This window comes from Rhinatrema bivittatum, chromosome 3 (assembly GCF_901001135.1).
Source record: "Rhinatrema bivittatum chromosome 3, aRhiBiv1.1, whole genome shotgun sequence".
Lineage (NCBI taxonomy): Eukaryota > Metazoa > Chordata > Amphibia > Gymnophiona > Rhinatrematidae > Rhinatrema > Rhinatrema bivittatum.
Window position 1 is genome coordinate 561,601,578 of NC_042617.1, and position 24,478 is coordinate 561,626,055.

The 24,478-nt window shown below is 42.3% G+C and overlaps 1 protein-coding gene across 2 annotated transcripts in view; it reads left to right on the forward strand.

Annotated features, from left to right (window-relative positions):
* Positions 1 to 24,478, forward strand: part of IFNGR1 (interferon gamma receptor 1) — an 81,893-nt gene that overhangs the window by 26,837 nt on the left and 30,578 nt on the right. The window contains exons 2-3 of one of the 2 annotated variants that reach the window (XM_029596489.1): positions 21,034 to 21,090; positions 23,413 to 23,527. In XM_029596489.1, the coding sequence (XP_029452349.1) occupies positions 21,034 to 21,090; positions 23,413 to 23,527 (172 nt within the window). The remainder of the gene's footprint in view (positions 1 to 21,033; positions 21,091 to 23,412; positions 23,528 to 24,478) is intronic. The other variant, XM_029596490.1, reaches the window with a different exon arrangement.

The window sequence follows — 24,478 nt, forward strand, 5'->3', positions numbered from 1 at the left end:
ACCTCATGATCCACAATCTGTCCAGTTTTTTAAACTAATTCTGCTTCGAATTTGATGAACCCGGATAAGACACCTCACTAGCAGCTGAGATGCTAAAAATCGGCCAGGGCTCCTAAACCCTCACCAAACATGCTATAGAGTTCAGAACTCTTGCTTCCAAGCCGTCTTGCAGTCCAATCAAAGACGAGTTCGCAGCATGGGAGGTTTTCATGTCCCTGGAGAACCTTATTGCCTTAGCTAGGCATATTGACCGAAAGCTCCATGAGCGATCTCGAGAGAATAAAGCTTGGCAGTCTATTGTCTTAGCGCCCCAGTTCCAGAATCCACCTTGTCCACCTACATCAGGGGGCTCCTGATGTTAAGCCCTCAGAAGAACCCATGCAAGTGGACCTACAGCCACACTGCCCTGAATATGCCAAATACCTGGATGTCTTCTCCAAGCAATGGGCAGAGAAGCTACCTCCACATTTTTCCTATAATTGTGATATTGAGCTCCTTCCAAGTAAAGAACTTCCTCTGAACCAGAGACCAAAGCCATGAGTGACTATATATTTAGGAAAATCTAGCGAGAGGCTTCATCTGTTCTTCCTCTTCCCTCGTTGGAGCGGGCTGCTTCTTTGTGGCAAAAAAGAATGGAACTCTCTGACCCTATATTGACTACAGGGGCCTTAATGTAATTACAAATAAGGATAAGTATTGTAATCCATATGGATTACAATAAAAAAAAATGTAATTCCCTGGATCTCAGGCTGGAAAATTGGTGTAGGAGGGAAAATAAATTAAAGAAGAAAAGTTCTGAAAAGAGGTAAGGGGGAATAAAAGGGGCAAGTTTAGGTGTGTTTGAATGAAAGTTTTGTATGCATGTGGCTGTCACAAGCTCACTGAGCTTGGGACTGCTGCTTTCAGCATTCCAAGTGTAATAGACACGAAGAGATGGATCGGTGAAAAGGACTTTTGTTGAATCTTGCCCGACTCTGGCTGAGTTTCGCACTTCTAGGAACTGCCTCAGGGGCTTATCAGCCACATCTGTTGGCTCTTCCTCGAGCACACTATTTTTTTTTTTTTAAATTGAAAGGTATAGAAAGTTGGATCTTTTCATACATTGGAGCTATGTATGAGAAGTATACTCATTGGTTGAAACCATACTAATGTAGCGATTGTTTCAACGCCAGTATATATACACTTGTTTGTCAGCAGCAAGGCTGCAGTGCAACGTGAAATGCCATCCCATGGTCCGGGAAGCTGAAATGCTCTTGTTGACGCCATCTACACAACCATTCATTCAGCTTCAGAATACAGGCTTTTTTGCCTTTGCCTTCATCCTTGACTGGGATTATCGAGAAGAAAACCCCCTAACTGCTTCACCTTCTCTCCCAGAGCCATGAAGTCACTTTTGATATGTTCCAGAGAATACCTTGCAGGATCATTCTTGTCAATATGGATGAGCTACATTGGGTAATAGTCAGTAGGCTTAATGATTTTCTGTAACTTTTCTGTAGCATCTTTGATCTTGGCACTTGGCAGACAACACACCTTCCAGGACATCATATCTGGAGGACAGATAGATGCCTCCGTACTCCACAGAAGAGAATCTCCAACTCCCTAATTATTGAGTTAATGAGCAGCATGTTATGCTTCTTCCTTCCTTCCTTGGGCTGCTGATGTTGGAGGCATTCAAAAGCAACAGATATAGTTGAAGGGAGCTGTATATGGCTTTTGAGACACTGGTTGGCCACTCCTGGCATATATGATTAGTGTAATTCAGTTTCAGAAAAAATGTAGCACTGCTTGGACTGTGTAATTGCGTGTGATCAAGGTGTACAGAATCCTAATGGCTGAAGATGAATTAAAAAGAAATCTGCAGACTGCGCATAATTGCTCTTTATTCTAATATGCCAATATTTCTGGGCCTGTAGACTGATTAAATGTTGGCTTACTTCATGAAAGAGAACGAATCACTGCCACAAATTAGATTAACTTTCAGTATTGCTATGTATTCTCTACATTTTACATTCTAATGTTCAAATCAATTCTGTGCTGTAAAGGACCTCACGGAGACCCCTGGATTGATACTTTGTGGATATTTTTATGATCAGTTGAGTTCCTGTAGTGATGCTCTCCCTCTACTTCACTGATTATAGGAGCGAAAGACACCCACAAATGAACTGGAAACAGTAACTGAGGTGATCTTTGCTTTCATAGCTTATCTGTCTCTTCGGAATTCCAGCTGCAAACAAACTGATTTCAGTCTTTTTAGCAGAGTGACTTCTTTGTACATTAAAGGATGGAAGAATGGAGAATGGTCTTCTAAAAAAAAAAAGCAGGATGATAAATTGGGACGTAATGGGAAATAGATAACACTTGGAATTTATTTCACTATTAAATATTATCAATGTTTTGGGGCTTCAGCATTTTTTTCTGACGCCTAGCTGAAAGCACACTTTAAATGGAATTAAGATACTGACCCCAAGTCTTTCTTTACTTGAATATTTGTGCATGTCTGAAGAGGTTTATTCTCGCATGCCTCTGATGAAAAAACAGAAGTGTGCTTGAATGGTCAGATAGCATTCTTTGCTTGTCTAAGTACTGAATTGGACCGGATTATATTTCTACAAGCTGTACATACTTATTGGGGAACCTAACCACTTAACACTACCCGTACTGTTGTATATGTTGTTGATCTGTAGGGACCTTCACTTTCGGTTTTTATTTTTTCCTGTGATTTTTTTTATCAGAGTTTATTATAACAAGCACAAAATCAGAAGATGAGATCATGGGGAAAAATGTGACGCATTCTTCTGGGCGAATATCAGACTTTTTATTTTGCTGGACAGAAGCCAAGACAATAAAACGTGTTGGAGCAGATTTTTCCACTCAGCGGCATCCCTGCCTCTACCCCCCCTCCCCTTCCCTTGCTTAGCATGTCACTTTCTTTCCGAACACCCCCAATGCAAATCTCCCTCTCGCCCCCCCCCCCCCCCCATTTCAGCAGCATTCATCCTTAGGAGTGGTGGCTCCAGCTTTCTCCTCTCTCCTTCGGCAGCAGGCTTGCTGAGGCTCCCAGGCTTTTCTTTTCATGGGGCCAGTGAGCCTGCTGGGAAGTGCTTCAAATGCTGCATTGGTGGCACCAAGCAACAGATACTGTGGGTGGGGGGGGGGGGGAGCGGGACTTGAAACACTGCGGGTGCTTCGCCTGCTCTGGTTTCCAGCAGGGACTGGAGGCTTTTGAGATGCTTCGTCTGGAGCTGCTCTTTAATTAGCCTAAAATTAAAGTGCAAATCAGTTTGCTCTGAAAATAAGGCCCTATTCATCTGTCACTTCAACTGGGCTTTCACAGAATTTGCCTGATCCAAACTTGTTCAGAAGCTGTAGTTAATGTGAGTATGCTACACTGAAATCCCCATCTCCTTCCATGCTGGCATAAAGAGTTTGGCAATTGATAACACTGCTGTCCATGCAGATATTCATCCTGCTAAAGGACTCTTCTGCTTGTTCTTATCTAGAGACTAATTAGCATTCTGTTCTAATTTGTATATCTCCCAATTTAAGATTATATAAGAATATAAATACAGTATTTTTCGCTCCATAAGACGCACCTGACCATAAGACGCACGTAGGATTCAGAGGGGGAAAATTAAAAAAAAAAAAAAATTGTGCTAAACCGGCTCTGCGTCTGGGCGTCTTATGGAGCAAATTAGGGGAGTGCATAGCTTTTTTTTCCTCCCCATTTTGTTTTCGGGTCAGGGGAGGGCCATTTCGGTCCACTCCCCAGATCAGAAAACGTTTTTCTCTGGGAACCCCTCCCCCCCCCCCCAAAAAAAACCCCATCCCAACCCTTTAAATTAACAACCCCCACCCTCCTGACTCCCCCAAGACCTGCCGACTTAATTTACCACAACCCCCCACCCTCCTGACCCCCCCAAGACCTGCCGACTTAATTTACCGCAACCCCCCACCCTCCTGACCCCCCCAAGACCTGCCGACTTAATTTACCGCAACCCCCCCACCCTCCTGACCCCCCCAAGACCTGCCAAACGTCCCTGGTGGTCCAGCGGGGGTCCAGGAGCGGTCCGGGAACGATCTCCAGGGCGTGGGCCGTCGGCTGCCAGTAATCAAAATGGCGCCGACGGCCCTTTGCCCTCCCTATGTCACTGGGACCGACCGCTGCTATTGGTCGGAGTCAGGGGGGGGGTTTGGTTTTTTTTTATATTCGCTCCATAAGACGCACATACATTTTCCCCCCACTTTTGGGGGAAAAAAGTGCGTCTTATGGAGCGAAAAATACAGTAGTTCCATGCTGCATCTGAACAATGAACCATGGAGCCCAACATCCTGCCTCTGAAAGTGCCTAATTTGGGTCTTTTGGAAGTACCCAGCAGATCCAAAATGGGGAGAGCCAATCCCTCTTAATATCCCTAAGCTTGTCTGCTTGCCTAATAATGGATCTGTCCTCTCAAAATGTGTTCAGACTTTTTTTTAAACTCAGCTATACTAATAGGCTTAACTACTTCTGTGGCAATAAATTGCAGTTTAATTGTGCATTGCCCTGAAAAAATACTTTCTGAATAATTGTTTTAACTCTGCAACCAGTTATATTCATGGCTCGTCCCCTAGTCTTAGTACTGTTTTCAGGAGTAAATCATTCCCAACTTTCTTTTCCAACACCAATCATGGTTGTATAATCCTGTATCTTATCCTCTTAGAGTTCTTCGATTCAGAGAAGAGAAAATTAAGTTGTTTAGCCTTTCTTTGAGGGAGCTATTCCACCCCCTTTATCGTTTTTGTCATCCTTCTTTGTACCTTTTCTAAGTTCTTCTATATCAGGAGTAGGCAACATCTGCCCTGGAGTACCACAACCATGTCTGGTTTTTAGGGGATCCACAATGAATGGATGAGAGAGTTGCATGCACTTCCTCTATTGTATGCAGATATCTCGCATGCATATTCCTTGTGGGTATCCTGAAAGCTAGACCCGGTTTCAGCACTCCAGGACTTGGAGCTGCCTACCCTGTCCTATATAACTTCTTGAGATGTGGCAACCAGAACTACATCGCAAAGCTTGAGGTTTGGTCACTACAGAAGCATTTTTACAGCTTTGTTCCCTATTTTTATTTTCCTGAACAATTCCTAATATTGTTTGGTTCTGCACACTGAGCAAAGTCTTTCAATCTACTGGCCGCAATGACTCCCAAGATCCTTTTCCTCAGTGATTACTCTGGAACCCAGCATTTTGTTCATATTTTTAGGATTTATTTTTCCCTTTTGCAGTTGTCTACATTTAAATTCCCTGTGTTTAGATGTCCAGTTCCTTAGTCTTGCAAGGTCCTTCTGCAGTTTTCAGTCGGCTTATATTTTAACTAATCTGAATAATTTTGTGTCATCTGCAAATCTGATCACCTCATTCACTGCTCCCTTTTGTTTTATTTTTGGTTTCTTTTCTTCTTGTCCTGGAACCAGTGCTGAGATCCTGGTGTCATGAACCTTTATTTGAAATTACCCAGGCATTATTCTTGTATTTTAAACAGGCCCACCCTCCAACTGTTCCATCTGGTCCCTGCAGCAAGAGTCCTGAGGCCAGGATCCATGCACCAGGGCTTTCTGAAATCTTGTGTCATGGGCTCTAAATCTGGCCACCAGGTGTCACGCTTAACAAAGACTCCCTCTCCAAACATTTCCAGCTACTAATGCCCGTAATAAGCAGCGGCTATTCCCCAAGTCAATTTGATTAATAGCTTCTCCAGGAACTTAACCAAATCTTCTTTTTTTTAAACCCAGCTACACTAACTGCCTTAACCGCATCCTCTGGCAATAAATTTGAGCTTAATTGTGTGAGTGAAAGAATTTTTCTCTGAATTTCTTGTACATGTGTTACTTGCTATCTTCATAGAGTCCCCCCTAGTCCTTGTATTATCTGAAAGAGTAAATAACTATTCACATTTACCCATTCTAGCCCCCTCATGATTTTGTAGACCTCTATCATATTCATCCTCAGCTGTCTCTTCTCCAAGCTGAACAGTTCTAATGTATCATTTTGGTTGCCTTTCTCTATACTTTCCCCAGTGCAACTATATCTTTTTTTGAGATACGACCACTAGAATTGCACACAATACTCAAAGGGCGGTCTCGCCATGGAGCGATACAGAGGTGCTATGACATTCTCTGTTTTGTTTATTCCTTTCCTAATAATTCCTATCATTGTTTGCCTCTTGAATGCTGCAGCACACTGAGCTGATGATTTCAATGTATTTTTTCCGTATGTGCATCACTTTGCACTTGACATAAAATTTAATTTGCCATTTGGATGCCCAGTCTTCAGTCTTGCAAGATTCTCCTGCAATTTATCACAGACTGCTTGTGATTTAACAACCCTGAATAATTTTGTCATCTGCAAAACTGATCACCTCACTTGTTCCCTTTCCAGTTCATTTTATAAAAATATTAACAAACACCGGTCCCCGTCCACTGTTTTCCTTGCTGATTGTGTTCAATGGGGGGTGAAGGGCTGATGTCCACGGAGCAGGATAGAGACCTAGGGGTGATAGTATCTAATGATCTGAAGTCAGCGAAACAATGTGACAAGGCGATAGCTAAAGCCAGAAGAATGCTGGGCTGCATAGAGAGAGGAATATCGAGTAAGAAAAAGGAAGTGATTATCCCCTTGTACAGGTCCTTGGTGAGGCCTTACCTGGAGTACTGTGCTCAGTTCTGGAGTCCATATCTATGAAGGGACAGAGATAGGATGGAGGCAGTCCAGAGAGGGGCGACCAAAAAGGTGGAGGGTCTTCATCGAAAGTCTTATGAGGAGAGATTGAAGAATCTAAATATGTACACCCTGGAGGAGAGGAGGAGCAGGGATGATATGATACAGACTTTCAGATACTTGAAAGATTGTAATGATCCAAAGATAACGACAAACCTTTTCCGTCGGGAGGAAAAAAATCTGTAGAACAGGGGTCACGATTTAAAACTCAAGGGAGGAAGATTCAGAACCAATATCAGGAAGTATTTCTTCACGGAGAGCATGGTGGATGCCTGGAATGCCCTTCCGGAGGAAGTGGTGAAGACCAGAACTGTGAAAGACTTCAAAGGGGTGTGGGATAAACACTGTGGATCCATAAATTCTAGAGGATGTGTATGAAGAGTGGGCGGCTCGCGGGAATGACTGCTACTACCGGAGATAATACCCTTATTCAATAAACATACACAGTTAATGCGACTCCAGCATTGCTCTAAGCTTCAATGGCAAGAGGTAATGTGGGAAAAAATAAAAAGATTTCCATTCACATAAAAGCAGGGAGTAGCTTGCTTGTTACAGCGGATACTACTCCAAACCAAATAAGCCTGATACTTACTTTCAATGCATATCTAGCATAGCTCTCTGCTTCAATGGCAGGGGGAATGAAGAAAAGTGGATCTATATACAGATAACAACCAACAAGGACTGAATTACATAGTCGGGGTAAACAAGCATTGGGTGTAGCTTGCTTATTGCGGAGGTTACTACCCCTAACTAATTAAGCTAGATATTTCACTTAGTTGCAGTTCCAACACTGCTTTCTACATTAATGGAGGGGGGGAGGGAAACAGAACCAAAAAGGTTACTAAGGGCCAAGAGTAACAGATAAGTATGAGAAAAAAATAAGAGTGCGAAAGCTTGCATGGGCAGACTGGATGGGCCGTTGGTCGTCTTCTGCTGTCATTTCTATGTTTCTATATTAAATCATGTCTGTTCTGTGAATTTGTTCTTTAGAATAGCTTCTACAATTTTTCCTGGCACTGGAGTCAGGCTTACTGCTCTGTAGTTTCCCAGATCACCCCTGGAGCCCTTTTTAAATATTGGGGTTACATTAGCAACCTTCTATTCTTCAGATACAATGGACAATTTAAATGATAGGTTACATCTGAAATTTCTGTTGTCAGTGGCCTACTACATCTTCCTGGTTTAATTAATCTGAATCATCACTCTTGAAAACTTTCTGGAACAGGTATCTCCCCAACATCCTCAATAGTAAACACTGAAGCAAAGAATTCATTTAGTCATTCTGCAATGGCCTTATAAGTGCCCCTTTTAACACTATGATCATCTAGTGATCCAACTGATTCTCTTACAGGCTTCTTGCTTCAGATATATTTTTTTTAAAAAGTTTTTATTATGAGTTTTTTGCCTCTATGGTCAGCTTCTTTTCAAATTCTCTCTTAGCCTATCTTTTGAGTGTTTTATATTTAACTTGCAATGGTGGTTATGCTTTTTCTTATTTTCTTCAGATGGATCCTTCAATTTTTGAAGGATGTTCTTTTGGCTAAAATCGCCTCTTTCACCTCGCCTTTTAACCTAATACCTAAGCCTGTTCCTGCAGGGCAGTTAATGCAGGAAACGTATGTAAAACTGTCAACCTGCATCATGAACCCCCTAAACCCTCAGCAACTGGTGATCTTTTGTGACAGGAATGTTGTTACTTCTTGCAAATTAAGCAGTTGCACTTAAAATCATTATGGGTGACCTGTCAGCTTTGTACTGCTTACGGATTGGATAAGTGATGACATGTAAAAACTCCTTTATCATGAGTTTGCCTGCCTCTTTAGTGCTGCTGTCAATTAAGTTCCCACGCTTCCAGAATTAAAAAAAAAACCAAACAAAAAACTAAGCATACCACATCTTCACTTGCTGACTTTTGACTTTTTAGACATGACAGGAAGTTAAAGATCTTACAAAAGCAGCACAGTCACGCCAGCAGCTTTGAGGTGTGACAGGTAAGCTAGAAATTTTTTTTTAAAGGTTAGCAAGGTGCCGGTATCTGCCGGGCTGAATCCTGGGTTTGATTTGTTTTTGAGGAGGTTAGGGGGGTTTTTCTTGGAATCTTTTTTTTTTTTTTTTTTGTTTTTGTTTGTTTTTTAGTTGGCGCCTTAACCAATGACCATATCCACCCTGTACGCGTGGTGGAATTCTGCGCTGTTGTGCAGTGCAGAATTTTCATCTGTTTCAGAGATGCTGGGGTTGTTGCACGCACTGCTCGCTGTCCGTCCCTTGTTCTGATTCTTTTAGCTGTGCTGGTGCTGCCATTTTTTTTTTTTTTTTCCCCACCAAAACAACTTCTGCTTTTTGGCACCTCATGGCTGCCATTGAGCCTGAGCCATGAAGTGCCGGCACTCCTATGCTGGATACAGCACTGCACTGCGCAGCTCAAACTTGCCATGAGCCATGTGGTGCCAGAAAGCAAAAAAAGTGTTCAAGGAGCTGCACTGGTGCCAGTGAATGATGACAGACAAAGACCAAAATAGTCCATCTAGTCTGCTCAGCAAGCTTTTTAGGATAGTAGCAACTGCGCTCAGGCTACCCCAAGCCTTCTGTTTAAGGGTGGTAGCAACTGCCGCTCTGTGCTGTTCCTGTGGCATAGCAGCGAGGAACAGCACAACAATACTGTGCACTAAGGTGAAATTAGATATCAGTCTTCTACCAAACATTCACTAATTCCTGAAAGGTGTTAATACCTATTTCGAACTCTGAATTATCTATCCTGGGCCTAATTGCATCCATTAAAGAGAGAGACTGTGTATGGTTGGCAAGGGGTTTGAGTGAACTGACAGGCCTGGGAATAGGGGAACGACAGGAAGGAGCAAGTTGGGGAGGAGAGAGACAGTGGTGTATGTTGGAAATCAACTGGGAGAGAGTGAGGGTGTGGGATTTTAGTTTGGGGGTCTGCAGAGCCTGGAAAGGTCTCTTTGGTTGTAGGCAGCACCGAGCTTCTTTCAGCTGCTGGCACTTGGGATGTCAACCACGGGCAGTGCTCTGTCCCTTCAACCACTGGCATCTGCAGGTGAAATGCAGAAGAACGTTGTGATTGCAACAAGACAGTGCCAGATTACTTACTGCAAGTCATTTCCTGGCCTGTGGCTGAACCAATGTCATTTTTAATGAATCTATTAACACTGAAGAGTGTTTTTAAAAGTTAGCGTTTGCATTTCCATTAAACAAATTGTACTTTGCTGGTGTGGTTAATAAGTGGAATGGAGTCTTTCGGCATGTTCATTTGTGGGCATGTTTTTAAGTTATGAGGGTTTGCAATTTCTTGCTCATCTGGGAGCACAGTGCTTCAGTTAAACTCTCAGCATTTACTTTGAGATTAATCGGAGCACCCCCTCACAGTTTGTTGTTTTGTTTTGTTTTTTTAACCTACAGAGGTACATCTAGGACATCTGATTTTCACGGGTCTTAGTTTGGGAAGCTGCAGAGTCTGAACTTTTCGAGCTGTGGGCAGGGCCGATTTTTCCTGCAACTGCCGGTGCTTGTGGACACTGCTGTGTTGCCACAAAACTCCAGTTGGAAGGAATTTGAAACAGCTTGGAGTGTATTAGAGCTCGAAATGACTTTGACATTTTGATGAAATGGTAACAAATAATGAGATGAAGCATAGGAAAATGCAAGTTGCTAAACTTGGGGGAAAAAGAATCAAATACATAAATATAGAATAGGGAACGACAGGCTAGGCTGTATTACTGTAGAGAAACTGAATTCAGATCAGCAATGCAGTACTGTTAATTTTGAAAAGCTAACATACCAGGGTTCATTAACAGGAATATTACATGTAAAATACATGAAAGTAACTTCTCCGCTCCATTTGACATTGTGGAGTACTGCATCTAGTTTTGAGCTCCATATTTCAAGGTAGATGGGGAGAAAATCAGAGTAAGAACCTCACTCTGCAAAACATACTCCTAAAGTTTTATATCAGTAGAACAGGCCAGGCCTCATGAACAGGGGCACCAAACCTGCACCTTGTTTTCCTGGGGGCCTTATAGCTTCATATAAACACATACACTGTCTTTATAATTTATAACTTTTTCAAGAAATTGACACTCAATTTCACAAATGTGAACTTTTTTTGAAAAAGTTTAAAAAATGTTATTTGCATTTTGAAAAACGTTTCCTAGAAAATAGTTGGATGGCATTTGGAGGATTACACTTAATTAAGACCAATGATTATAAATTATAAGGCGGTATTTTTGTTGGATGGTGTTGTGGACTTTTGTGTTCGCATCTTTCGGTGGACAGTGTCTTCATTTCACACGGAGTTAAGTAAAGCTTCACTTACAGATGTGTGACTGAACTCTGAACAAACCACATCCTCTCTAGGTGGAAATGTGCTAAAACCTTTTATAATGCTCTCCCTTTCACATTGGTAATCTTGGCACCATCAGCATCTTTGGCATTGTGGTTTCACTTGTGAACGGAAACCGACCAGTGGTGTAGACATGCAGTCTCCCTTCGTTTTGCTAGAATACAGCAACATTAATTTGTGCTTTTGCCCACTTTCTTAAGACTTTTTTTTATTTGCAGCTTCTCGTACAGCAGAAACCTGGACTGATATTTTAATGCCTAATTGTGATCCACAAAATGCATGTTCTTTTTTTCTTTTTGCTCATTTCTTAAATATAACGCATGCTCCGTAATGAAATGGGAGTACAGTGGTCATGGCAAGCAGGTTCCTAGTCAGTGAAAGTATTCTCGGCACTGTTAACTTACTGTGTTGAGTCAGTAGGAGAAGAAGGGGGCATTTTGACTTAGTTTTTTTTTTGTTTTTCTTTTCATTTACACTTTCTTTGCTCTCTCCTCCCCCTCCCGCTTTCAGGCAGTCTTCCCCCAGCACCTCCTTCCTGCTGCCACACTCCTTTCCTCACAACTTCTTCATCTTGCTCTTACAGCCCAGCAATAAGGCAGCGCTGTGGCAGGCTCAGTTCATTTGCAACTTCCTCTCTCTCTCTGTCCTGTCCACCCCCCCCCCCCCCCCGACTCTTCCATTCCCTGGCCCCATGAGCCCCCAGGATTCCAGGCACAAGCCGATGTGGCTTCCATTGGATGCCGGGCCCTAGTTTTATGCACCTGGCCAGACTGGCACCTGGTGTTTTTTTCAGTTCTCTGGGTCAGGCTTTACTCTAGCGAACTGAGCTTTTTCATATTTGTTTGAAATATAATTTCAAGGAGTAGACAGCCTTCAGAAAATAGTGGTAAATTAAAAAGTTATGAATTATGTTTTCTTCCCCTAGTGTGCTGTGGTTCTGTGTGTCTGTGTGTGTGTACATCTTTTAGGCTTGTAATTTTATTAAAACAATTTTTTAATGCTGTTTTAGAAAACTGTTAACTGCATATTTTTCTTTTCCTGTCATAAATTCATTCTCAGCTTTTGCTGTACAAGTCTGCTGCTTTCTTTATTCATTTTTTAAAATTTTTATTCATTTTTATTTATATTCCACTTTTCACATTTTTTTCAGTGCTTCAAAGCGGATTACATTCAGGTACTGTAGGTATTTCCCTATCCCCAGAGAGCTTAGTCTGTTTGTACCTGAGGCAATGGAGGGTAAAGTGACTTGCCCAAGGTCACAAGGAGCCACAGTGGGACTCGAACTGTTTTATATCCCACTGCTCTAACCACTAGGCTACTCCTCCACTCCATTCTGCTTTTATTTCCTTTATTTCTTTTACTTCCCCATTTAGTTCTTTTCATTTTGTCTCATGACACTTGTCCATATATTTTTGCTTCAAGAAGTCACTACAGTAACATCAGGTTGTCTTTCATCTCACCTCCTCGCAGGTCCATTGAATGGAAGACACAAACACTGTTTATTTACTGCACCATAGTGTGGAGCAATATAGCCTGAGCTATGAGACCTTTTTTTTTTTTTTTTCCTTTTTAAAATGTCGTCTTACTTATTTCCTGCTAGACCAATCTGTTGCTCTTGGGATTATCCTGTTCCTCAGCTGTTGGAGATAGAGGGCATGCCCTTTTTTCATGACTTTGCATCTAGTTATAGAAGGGGGGGGGCGCAGGGTTCTAGGACTTTGCCTGTAGTCTGTCGCTATGGACAAGGATACTTGGACTTGCCAAGTCTCCCAGGATGTGGCTGTGGCCTGCTTGAGTCTTTAAGTTCCTAGAGGCAACAATCTCTTGGGGTTGCTTACACCAGTGTAGCTGCCTCCCAGGTGGGTCTCGGTGTAGTTACAGGCACCTAGGAGTGGCATTCCCAGCTCTTGAGGGACTAAGGCCTCCCCCCTCACTCACTGGGGAGTAGGTGATCCCAGAGGACCTAGGTCTGTTTTACAAAAAGAAAAGGGGCAGCGTTTTAGCTCTATCAGCCTGCAACAGGGCTGGAAAAAAGATGCATCATGGATGCAGGTGCTGCTCCTATTGGGGCCAAGCAGGTGCCCTGCATAGCAGGCTCCTTTTTGCTCCACTTATGATGGCAGCCCAGGGCTAGACCTCTTAGAGAGGTCCAGATTAGCTCACAAGAGAAGAATCTGCCCAAGAAAGCCGTCGGGCCTCAGCCATGGAGATCCAGCTCCTAGAAGGGCTGGGTTATGTGCAAAGAGCAGCTTAGAACTTTCCTGGCTGCTAGAGTTCTTCTCTTCGAGACCAGGGAAGTGCCTGTGTATCTGCCACCCAAGATAATCTCCAAGATAGTAGAACAAGTGACGATGTTTTGAGTCCTAGCGTCACCCAGGGACTGCCTCCACCTACTGGGATTGACAGATGTGAGTTCCCTGGGCCAGGGCACACATGCACCTGTAGCAACAAGCTGTTAAGTCTGCTGTTCACCAGTTTACCAGAATTATGATCATAGTCTATGGGTTCTCTGGATGGTGGCTGGAGCCTCATAACCTCTCTGAGGAAGTAGACTTAGAACCATCTGACTAAGTTGTGCTAATGATGGTTGCCAGTTTATTTCTTTGGGGGCCACACTGCCAGGGCCAGGCGGCTCAGGGAAATTGTTCAGAAGATGTTCTATGGCCAATAAACATGTTGGAGTTGAGGGCCATCAAAATATAAAATGATCAAAGTTCAGGACTGACCTGTAACTATTATTATGAATAACCATTTGAATTAGACTTTCTACTCTTCAGTTTAAAAGTGGAATATCCTTATCTCCTGGATGTGTTAGCGTTTTGTTTCCTTCTTAACCAGAACTATACTAGGCTGATGACACTAACCTTTAAAAAGGAAAGAGCAGCTTTTAAACTAGATGATGGGGGGGGTTGAAGCTGGCAATCGCTCAGAAGTTAGGTATCTCAATAGAAAGATCGCAGTAAATGCTAAAGTAGTGCAGCTGCCTTTAAGGAAAGAGCAGAAAGATTGTAAATCTTTGTTAATAAAAAAAAAAAAAAAAAGTAAAGTACTTCAGTTTTCACTTGAGCCTTATTTATATTCTGCTTTTGATTACAAACAAAATGCATACTTTGTAATGTCTGTACAAATTCTAGAAGTCTAAAAATATAAGATGGGAGAGTTAAATGTATAGCACTGAATGAAGAGGTAGATCCTCTTCATTCCACCAGGTCTCTGAATTGTCCAGGTCATTTCAGAGACCTGGTGGAAGGAGGATGACCAATGGAAACACACTGATAACAGGGTACAAATTTATATTGCAATGATAGAATGAATCAAATCGGTGGAAGGGTGGCACTATATGTTAGAGGGCATAGAATCAAACAGGGTAAAAGTTCTAAAGGAAACAAAATGTACTGTAGAATCATTATGGATAGAAATTCCATGTGAGAAGGGGAATAGAATAGCAGTGGGGGTATACTATCGTCCACCTGGCCAGAATAAACAGACAAACAATGAAATGCTGACAAAATTAGCAACATTTTAATAATGGATGATTTCAATTGCTCCAGTATTGACTGGATAAATGTCATATCAGGACATGCTAAGGAGAGAAGTTTTTAGTTGAAATAAGTAACTGCTTCATGGAGCAGCTGGTTACAGGAAGAGATGAGGAAGCTATTTTGCACCTAATCCTTAGTGAAGCACATGATTTGATGCGAGAGGTAATGGTGTTGGGGCTACTTGTCAATCATAACATGATCAAATTTGACTTGATAACTGGAAGGAGGTCACTGAGGAAATCTGGTGTGATAGCATTTAACTTGCAAAAAGAAAACTGTAATAAAATGAGAAAAAGGGTTAGGAAAAAAACCGAAAGGAGCAAAGGATAAGGAACTGATTTATATGTATAAATGCACTTTATCCAAGTAAGTGGACTTTTGAAAATTGCTACAGTATATGCCATTGAATTGTCAATAGGTTTTACCCATGTTAAGTGCACTTAATATGGGTAATTGGCTTTCAAAAATTGCTTCGATGTTACATTTACATACATAACTGCTTTGAAAATTCACCTGGAAGAGTTTGCATCAGGCATGGATGTTTAAAAATACCATCTTGGAAGCACAGAACAGAAATAGAATGCTAGGAATTTTTTTTTGGGGGGGGGATTAGGACAGGGATAGGGGCTTGGTAGGGGGTTGGGAACTGGGGAAGGCTGCGGGCGTCGGCAATTGTGCACCCTCTTCGCGTGCCGGTTTTATAAATGTGCGGCTTGGCTGCACATTTTACTTCCTGTATCCTGCGCGCATACCTAATAGCGCCATCAACATGCATTTGCCGTGGGTTGGACACGGGTTTTCCTCCCCTTGCTGAATAAGGGGTAAGGGAAAACGCGCGTCCAATAGCAGGCTAACAGTGCGCTCCATCGGAGCGCACTGTACTGTATCAGCCTGAATGTTAGGAATTATTAGGAAAGAAATGGTGAAAAACCAGAAACTCCAAAAAAAAAATTCAATCATATCACCCCTATTCTGATAACTGTCCATTGGTTGCCTATCTATTCTCGCATTCAGTATAAATGTTTGACTCTCATTCACAAACCATTTATGGGAATAACACAGAATGGTTAAATGCATCTCTTCATATTCACACGCCCTCTCACAACTTAAGATCACTAGGCAAGGCATTGCTTTCAGTTCCATCACCCAAATCGGCACATTTAAATGCAGGTAAGGGAAAGGGCTCTCTCCCTAGCCGGGCCAAAACTCTGGAACTCTCTTCCACTTAATATTTGACTAAGAACATAAGAACATAAGAAAATGCCATACTGGGTCAGACCAAGGGTCCATCAAGCCCAGCATCCTGTTTCCAACAGTGGCCAATCCAGGCCATAAGAACCTGGCAAGTACTCAAAAACTAAGTCTATTCCATGTAACCATTGCTAATGGCAGTGGCTATTCTCTAAGTGAACTTAATAGCAGGTAATGGACTTCTCCTCCAAGAACTTATCCAATCCTTTTTTAAACACAGCTATACTTACTGCACGAACCACATTCTCTGGCAACAAATTCCAGAGTTTAATTGTGCGTTGAGTAAAAAAGAACTTTCTCCGATTAGTTTTAAATGTGCCCCATGCTAACTTCATGGAGTGTCCCCTAGTCTTTCTACTATCCGAAAGAGTAAATAACCGATTCACATCTACCCGTTCTAGACCTCTCATGATTTTAAACACCTCTATCATATCCCCCCTCAGTCGTCTCTTCTCCAAGCTGAAAAGTCCTAACCTCTTTAGTCTTTCCTCATAGGGGAGTTGTTCCATTCCCCTTATCATTTTGGTAGCCCTTCTCTGTACCTTCTCCATCGCAATTATATCTTTTTTGAGATGCGGCGACCAGAATTGTACACAGTATTCAAGGTGCGGTCTCACCATGGAGCGATACAGAGGCATTATGACATTTTCCGTTTTATTCATCATTCCTTTTCTAATAATTCCCAACATTCTGTTTGCTTTTTTGACTGCCGCAGCACACTGAACCGACGATTTCAATGTGTTATCCACTATGACACCTAGATCTCTTTCTTGGGTTGTAGCACCTAATATGGAACCCAACATCGTGTAATTATAGCATGGGTTATTTTTCCCTATATGCATCACCTTGCACTTATCCACATTAAATTTCATCTGCCATTTGGATGCCCAATTTTCCAGTCTCACAAGGTCTTCCTGCAATTTATCACAATCTGCTTGTGATTTAACTACTCTGAACAATTTTGTGTCATCTGCAAATTTGATTATCTCACTCGTCGTATTTCTTTCCAGATCATTTATAAATATATTGAACAGTAAGGGTCCCAATACAGATCCCTGAGGCACTCCACTGTCCACTCCCTTCCACTGAGAAAATTGCCCATTTAATCCTACTCTCTGTTTCCTGTCTTTTAGCCAGTTTGCAATCCACGAAAGGACATCGCCACCTATCCCATGACTTTTTACTTTTCCTAGAAGCCTCTCATGAGGAACTTTGTCAAACGCCTTCTGAAAATCCAAGTATACTATATCTACCGGTTCACCTTTATCCACATGTTTATTAACTCCTTCAAAAAAGTGAAGCAGATTTGTGAGGCAAGACTTGCCCTGGGTTAAAGCCATGCTGACTTTGTTCCATTAAACCATGTCTTTCTATATGTTCTGTGATTTTGATGTTTAGAACACTTTCCACTATTTTTCCTGGCACTGAAGTCAGGCTAACCGGTCTGTAGTTTCCCGGATCGCCCCTGGAACCCTTTTTAAATATTGGGGTTACATTTGCTATCCTCCAGTCTTCAGGTACAATGGATGATTTTAATGATAAGTTACAAATTTTTACTAATAGGTCTGAAATTTCATTTTTTAGTTCCTTCAGAACTCTGGGGTGTATACCATCCGGTCCAGGTGATTTACTACTCTTCAGTTTGTCAATCAGGCCTAGCACATCTTCTAGGTTCACCGTGATTTGATTCAGTCCATCTGAATCATTACCCATGAAAACCTTATCCATTACGGGTACCTCCCCAACATCCTCTTCAGTAAACACAGAAGCAAAGAAATCATTTAATCTTTCCGCGATGGCCTTATCTTCTCTAAGTGCCCCTTTAACCCCTCGATCATCTAACGGTCCAACTGACTCCCTCACAGGCTTTCTGCTTCGGATATATTTAAAAAAGTTTTTACTGTGAGTTTTTGCCTCTACAGCCAACTTCTTTTCAAATTCTCTCGTAGCCTGTCTTATCAATGTCTTACATTTAACTTGCCAATGTTTATGCTTTATCCTATTTTCTTCTGTTGGATCCTTCTTCCAATTTTTGAATGAAGATCTTTTGGCTAAAATAGCTTCTTTCACCTCCCCTTTTAACCATGCCGGTAATCGTTTTGCCTTCTTTCCACCTTTCTTAATGTGTGGAATACATCTGGACTGTGCTTCTAGAATGGTATTTTTTAACAATGACCATGCCTCTTGGACATTTTTTACTTTTGTAGCTGCTCCTTTCAGTTTTTTTCTAACAATTTTTCTCATTTTATCAAAGTTTCCCTTTTGAAAGTTTAGCACGAGAGCCTTGGATTTGCACACTGTTCCTTTTCCAGTCATTAAATCAAATTTGATCATATTATGATCACTATTGCCAAGCGGCCCCACCACCGTTACCTCTCTCACCAAGTCCTGTGCTCCACTGAGAATTAGATCTAAAATTGCTCCCTCTCTCGTCGGTTCCTGAACCAATTGCTCCATAAAGCTATCATTTATTCCATCCAGGAACGTTATCTCTCTAGCGTGACCTGATGATACATTTACCCAGTCTATATTGGGGTAATTGAAGTCTCCCATTATTACTGCACTACCAATTTGGTTAGCTTCCCTAATTTCTCTTAGCATTTCACTGTCCATCTCACCATCTTGACCAGGTGGACGGTAGTATACCCCTATCACTGTAGTCTTCCCTGATACACAAGGGATTTCTACCCATAAAGATTCAATTTTGTATTTAGTCTCATGCAGGATGTTTATCCTGTTGGACTCTATGCCATCCCGGACATAAAGCGCCACACCTCCTCCCGACTGCTCCTCTCTGTCATTGCGATATAATTTGTACCCCGGTATAGCACTGTCCCATTGGTTATCCTCTTTCCACCATGTCTCTGAGATGCCAATTAAGTCTATGTCATCATTTACTGCTATACATTCTAATTCTCCCATCTTACTTCTTAGACTTCTGGCATTAGCATACAAACATTTCAAAGTTTGTTTTTTGTTTGTATTTTTATTCTGCTTTTTAATTGATAGGGATAAGTTAGAATTTTTTAGCTCAGGTGAGTTTTTAGTTACAGGCACTTGGACTACTTTTCTAATTATTGGAACCTCACTGTCGGGATGCCCTAATTCTAATGCATCATTAGTATCCTTTAAAGATACATCTCTCCGAACCATGCGCTGCTGAGCGACTGTCGGCTTTCCCCATTTTAAGAAACAACTAAAAACATGGCTGTTTGAGCAGGCGTGTAACAATGCAGAATTAACATCTTTTTAGCGACTACCCCTGAAAAATTTAGATTAGATAAAGAAGGTTTTAGTACTATAATTTTAACTCTTTTAAATGATGTTACCAGCAGTTATGATGTGTTTACCAATTTTAATGTATTATTTTGTAATTTAGAGCAGAGAGCATTATTACAAGTTCTTAGCAATTTTTATAGGGTTTATTTGGATATTTAGTTTTAATGTTTTTTTAGATTCAATGTATTAATGGCTTGACCCCAAATTTTGCTGTAAACCAATGTGAAGTGCACACACTGTTTGGGATATAAAAATGCCTAAATAAATAAAATGTCTCTGTATTCCTCCATGGTAAGACTGCATGCAACTGGAATACTGTGTACAATTCTGGTTGCTGCATCTCAAAAGAGATAGTTACAATGGCGATGGTACAGAGAAGGGCAATCCAAAAGAAATACACATGAGCTGTAACTGCACTCAGAATTTATATCATTCAAACACCACAAGTCCAGTAAATTCCAAGGGCAACCAAAATGATGAAGGGGATGGAACAGCTCCCCTCTGAGGAAAGACTAAAGAGGTTAGGCCTTTTCAGCTTGGAGAAGAGACGGCTGAGGGGGGATATGATAGAGGTGTTTAAAATCATGAGAGGTCTAGAACGGGTAGATGTGAATCGGTTATTTACACTTTCGGTTAATAGAAAGACTATGGGGCACTCTATGAAGTTAGCATGTAGCACATTTAAAACTAATCAGCTCAACGCACAATTAAACTCTGGAATTTGTTGCCAGGGGATGTGCTTAATGCAGTTGGTGTAGCTGGGTTTAAAAAAGGTTTGGATAAGTTCTTTGAGGAGAAGTCCATTACCTATTAATCAAGTTTACTTAGGGAATAGCCACTGCTATTACTAGCATCAGTAGCATGTGATATACTTAGTTTTTGGGTACTTGGCAGCTACTTGTAGCCTGGATTGACCACTGTTGGAAACAGGATGCTGAGCTTGATGGACCCTTGGTCTGACCCAGTATGGCAATTTATGTTCTTATCCACGCAATCCTAACTTTTACCCCTTGAGATGAAGCATAGCTTGTAAATACTGGAGGAGACTCGTGCAGCAGTGGCAGCACAGGATTACCCGCTTGTGCTCAAAAGATTCTTTTTAGTTTCTGAGTTCAGGGAGAGCATGCTCAAATTTTGATGCCATTGGATATCACCTACTTGTGTGGCTGATTTGTTCTGCTGTCAAATGGAGAACTGTTACAGCTAAGCAACTTTGCTGTCTCCAAAATTGTAATTATATATACCAAACTGCTATTACGCGGGATAATCTGCTCAGGTTCGAGCATGCCGGAAACATCTAGTAGCTTTTGTGGCAAAGTCCCCAATGTGGGGAAGACTGATATTTATTTAATTTATTTATTTATTTATTTAATTCTTTTTATATACCAACCTTCATGACGGGTGTCGTATCAAATCGGTTTACATGGAACAAGGGGTAAACATTCTTATCAACCGTTTAACAGTAAAATAATTAGAGGAGGTAAAAAAAAGTTACATATAACAAGGAGATCAAACTTGGGAATAGAAGAAAGAGAAGGAAAGAGGGATAACCCTTGTGATTAAAGGGTTTTGCTATGTAAGTTGTCCGGTAGGCTTGAGATGTAGAGTTCCGAAAGTGAAAAGATTAAGGGAAAGCTTGGCTAAATAGCCAGGTTTTTAGTTTTTTCCGATATCCTTTTGTCTTCAGAGAACTCCTGTTAAAATAAGCGACTTTTCTTTAATGATAAAAATATTCTGTAGAATGAAATGTTTCTAAAAATGTGAGATTTAGTGATGTCTTCATTTAAAATTGGTTTTACCAATTATCACTACACTTTTTTATGCTTATTGTTGTGTGTATGTAGGTCAGCCCCTGAAAGAGAAGCTGACTACAGCTGGGTCATTGGAAGAAGACACTAACGGTACGGGCAGCAATGCAATATCAAGAATATACTTTTCTTTGTCATTGAGTATGCTGCAGAGGGCACACAATACCCCAGCAAACTTGTGCCAACACAAGGCCCTGATTTGCTGATGTTTTGTTCCCATTCTGTAGCCCTAGAGAACATAAGTGCCAAGCTGGCTCAGACCAAGTGGTTAATAGAGCCCAGCATCCTGTCTGTGATAGTATCCATGCTGGGTCATTTGGAAGTGACCATCGGATCTAAACTAGATACCCAAGGCTACCCAGCTAAGTGGTTAATGGAACCGTCCTCTAGAAATGTATCCAGCCCTTATTTTAAACCTGACCATGTTCATATGTGCTGAAACATTTTCACAATCAGTCGAATTAAAACTCTCTCACGTTTCTGCACTACTGATAGTCACGTTTTTTTTAAATTGACAGCACACACTGACTGCTGGCATCTGTTCTATTTTACAGTGTTGCTTCGTAGTCTGCTTCCCAAACTTTAATAAGGATTGCATAAACAAAATATCACGTGGGCCATGTGTTTTTTTTTTTTGTTTTTTGACTAGTGATTTTAATCCTGGTAACATTAAGCAAATAAGCATGGGTGTAGCTTGCTTATTGCGGTGGTTGCTACCTCTAACTAATTAGCAGGCCGATACAGTAAGGACGCGGAAGAAAGAGTGCGGTAGTGCCGGGCGCACCCTTGTTTGCCGCACGCACAGTCCGGATCACCTACCGCTCGATACAGTATTTAAATGGCATGCAAATGCAAGCCGGGTCCATGAAGCGCAATCCATTTTACTGTATAGAGTGCTATACAGTGCCTATACAGTATCCTGGGTGCGCTGGTACCTGTCATTTCAAATGTCATTTCAAATGATATTTTGAAATGACAGGTAACAGGAAGTGGATACAGGAGAAGGGCTGGTGCAATTTGTTTTGTTGTCCTGTGCAAATGATTGCTTCACTGCCTGGGACAAGACCTTTAGAGGAGCCAGGATCGGGCAAACTTTCCCCCAGCCCCCACTCACCTGCCCTGGCCGCGTCCATGGGTGCCGGTCTCCCGTGCGGGCGCGCTGGCAGCTCCGGAGCAGCCCCAGTCCTCTCTCCCCTCCTCCGGGGCAGATCGGGCGCTCCCCATGCCAGGCGCGGCTTCCAGCAGCCCCCGCCGGCGAAGGTGCATGAACACCCCGCCTGTACGTGCATGAGCGCACGCTGTGACCTCGGACGTCCAGCCGGGCGCTCAGGTCACGGCGTGCGGCAGGTGAGCAGGGGCTGGGGGAAAGTTTGCCCGATCCTGGCTCCTCTAAAGGTCTTGTCCCAGGGGGGGTGAGGGGGTCAGGCAGTGAAGCAATCACTTGCATGCGCTCGTGCACCTTCGCCGGCGGGGGCTGCTGGAAGCCGCCTCGCATGGGGAGCACCCGATCCGCCCCGGGCTGCTGAAGCCTCACAGGAAAGTTTGCCCGTGAAATTTCCTCTCTCTCTGCTGGGGCTTGCCTGACGCTCCACACTAACGCAGGGGTAAGGGTTGGCGGTAAATTAGCAGGTTAAACACGCGGCAAAACTGCAGGTTAAAAAGGCGATAATCGGGGCGCACGTTACTGGATCGGAGGGAATAGCTAATCCGATCGTTTACATCTCATACACATGCCGCGGGCGGAAAGGGTTACCCGTTGATTTCAAGAAGTGGTAAGGATGGGTTAAAAGGGCTAGTGAATCGCGGGTTGGACTTACGCGGCCAACTTGTGGGTACAAAGCGGGTTAGAAGCAGGTTAACCGCGGCCGCGCTTTACTGTATCGACCTGTAGGTTAGATATGTCACTTTGATGCAGTTCCAACACTGCTCTCTACATTAATGGTGGGGGTGGAAGGGAAATAGAACCAAAAGGTTACTAAGAGCCAAGAGAAACAGATAAGTATGAGAGAGAAAAACAAAAAGAGTGCGAAAGCTTGCTGGGCAGACTGGATGGGACGTTTGGTCGTCTTCTGCCGTCACTTCTGTTTCTATATATTGAAAAAAAACAAAACACATAAAAGCAGAACTAGGGAGCACCTGTCTGTACATTCCTTGTGCCCTTGTATCTATTTCTTTTAGGAACAAGATGAAATATAGCAGCGGTTTGCTCTGTAGTTATCGGACGTATTAACTTGCATCCTCCTGCTTATGAAAGAAAAATATATAGAGATTAAATTACTTAATTTTGCCTTTTGGAAGCAACGCAAATTGCAGCTTTCAGCAAAGCAATTGACTTTTATAGGTTAACTTAAATCATTTTATTTCTTGCTTGTAACATAATTAAGAGGGTTTTTTTTGTTTCCTTTTGTCTTCTAGTGCCTGTGCCTACTGAGCTTGTGATAAAATCCTATAACTTCAATACGACTCTTTACTGGAATTACAGCAACACAACCTCAGTGCCTTATTTTAGTGTGGAGGTCTACGATTTCCGGTAAGTTGGGATATTTGATTGTCGCACTGCGTTCCATATGCTTTACCGGTCCTCAACATACTTGATTTTCAGTAATATAACATTCTAGAAATATTATTATGAATATCTTAACTTAAGCAGGCCGATACAGTACAGTGTGCTCCGGTGGAGCGCACTGTCAACCCGCATTTGGACGCGCGTTTTCGACGCATTAGCTTTACCCCTTATTCAGTAAGGGGTAATAGCGCGTCGAAAACGCGGGTCCAACCCCCTCCCCCCCGAAACTAATAGCCCCCGCAACATGCAAATGTATGTTGATGGCCTATTATTTATTCCCACGCAATACAGAAAGTAAATTGTGCAGCCAAGCCGCACATTTTACTTTCAGAAATTAGCGCCTACCCAAAGGTAGGCGTTAACTTCTGCCGGCGCTGGGGAAGTGCACAGAAAAGCAGTAAAAACTGCTTTTCTGTGCACCCTCCGACTTAATCTCATGGCGATATTAAGTCGGAGGACCCAAAAGTAAAAAAAAAAAAAAAAATATTAAAAATCGGCCCGCGGGTCGGAAGACGGACGCTCAATTATGCCGGCATCTGTTTTCCAAACCCGTGGCTATCAGCGGGTTTGAGAACAGACGCCGGCAAAATTGAGCGTCTAGTGTCCCTAGCGCCTCCTTTTACCGCGGGCCCTAATTTGCATAGGCCACCCTCCTGAATCGCGCACGCTGGGAGAGCGGGCGTTCTCCCGCGTGTTTTTCTGAATCGGCCTGTAGGTTTGAATAAATATTTTTTTAATGAGCAGGACAAAATAGTAGAACAGTGTGTAGTTTTCTTCTTTGACACTTCTTTCCTAAACAACCATTCACTGCAGTGACGAGAGTTTCAGAATAGGTAGACCTATATAAAAATTAGAAACTGGATTAATATTTTTCCAGAAAACAGAGGGATATATAGAAAACAGAGCGGGGGAAAT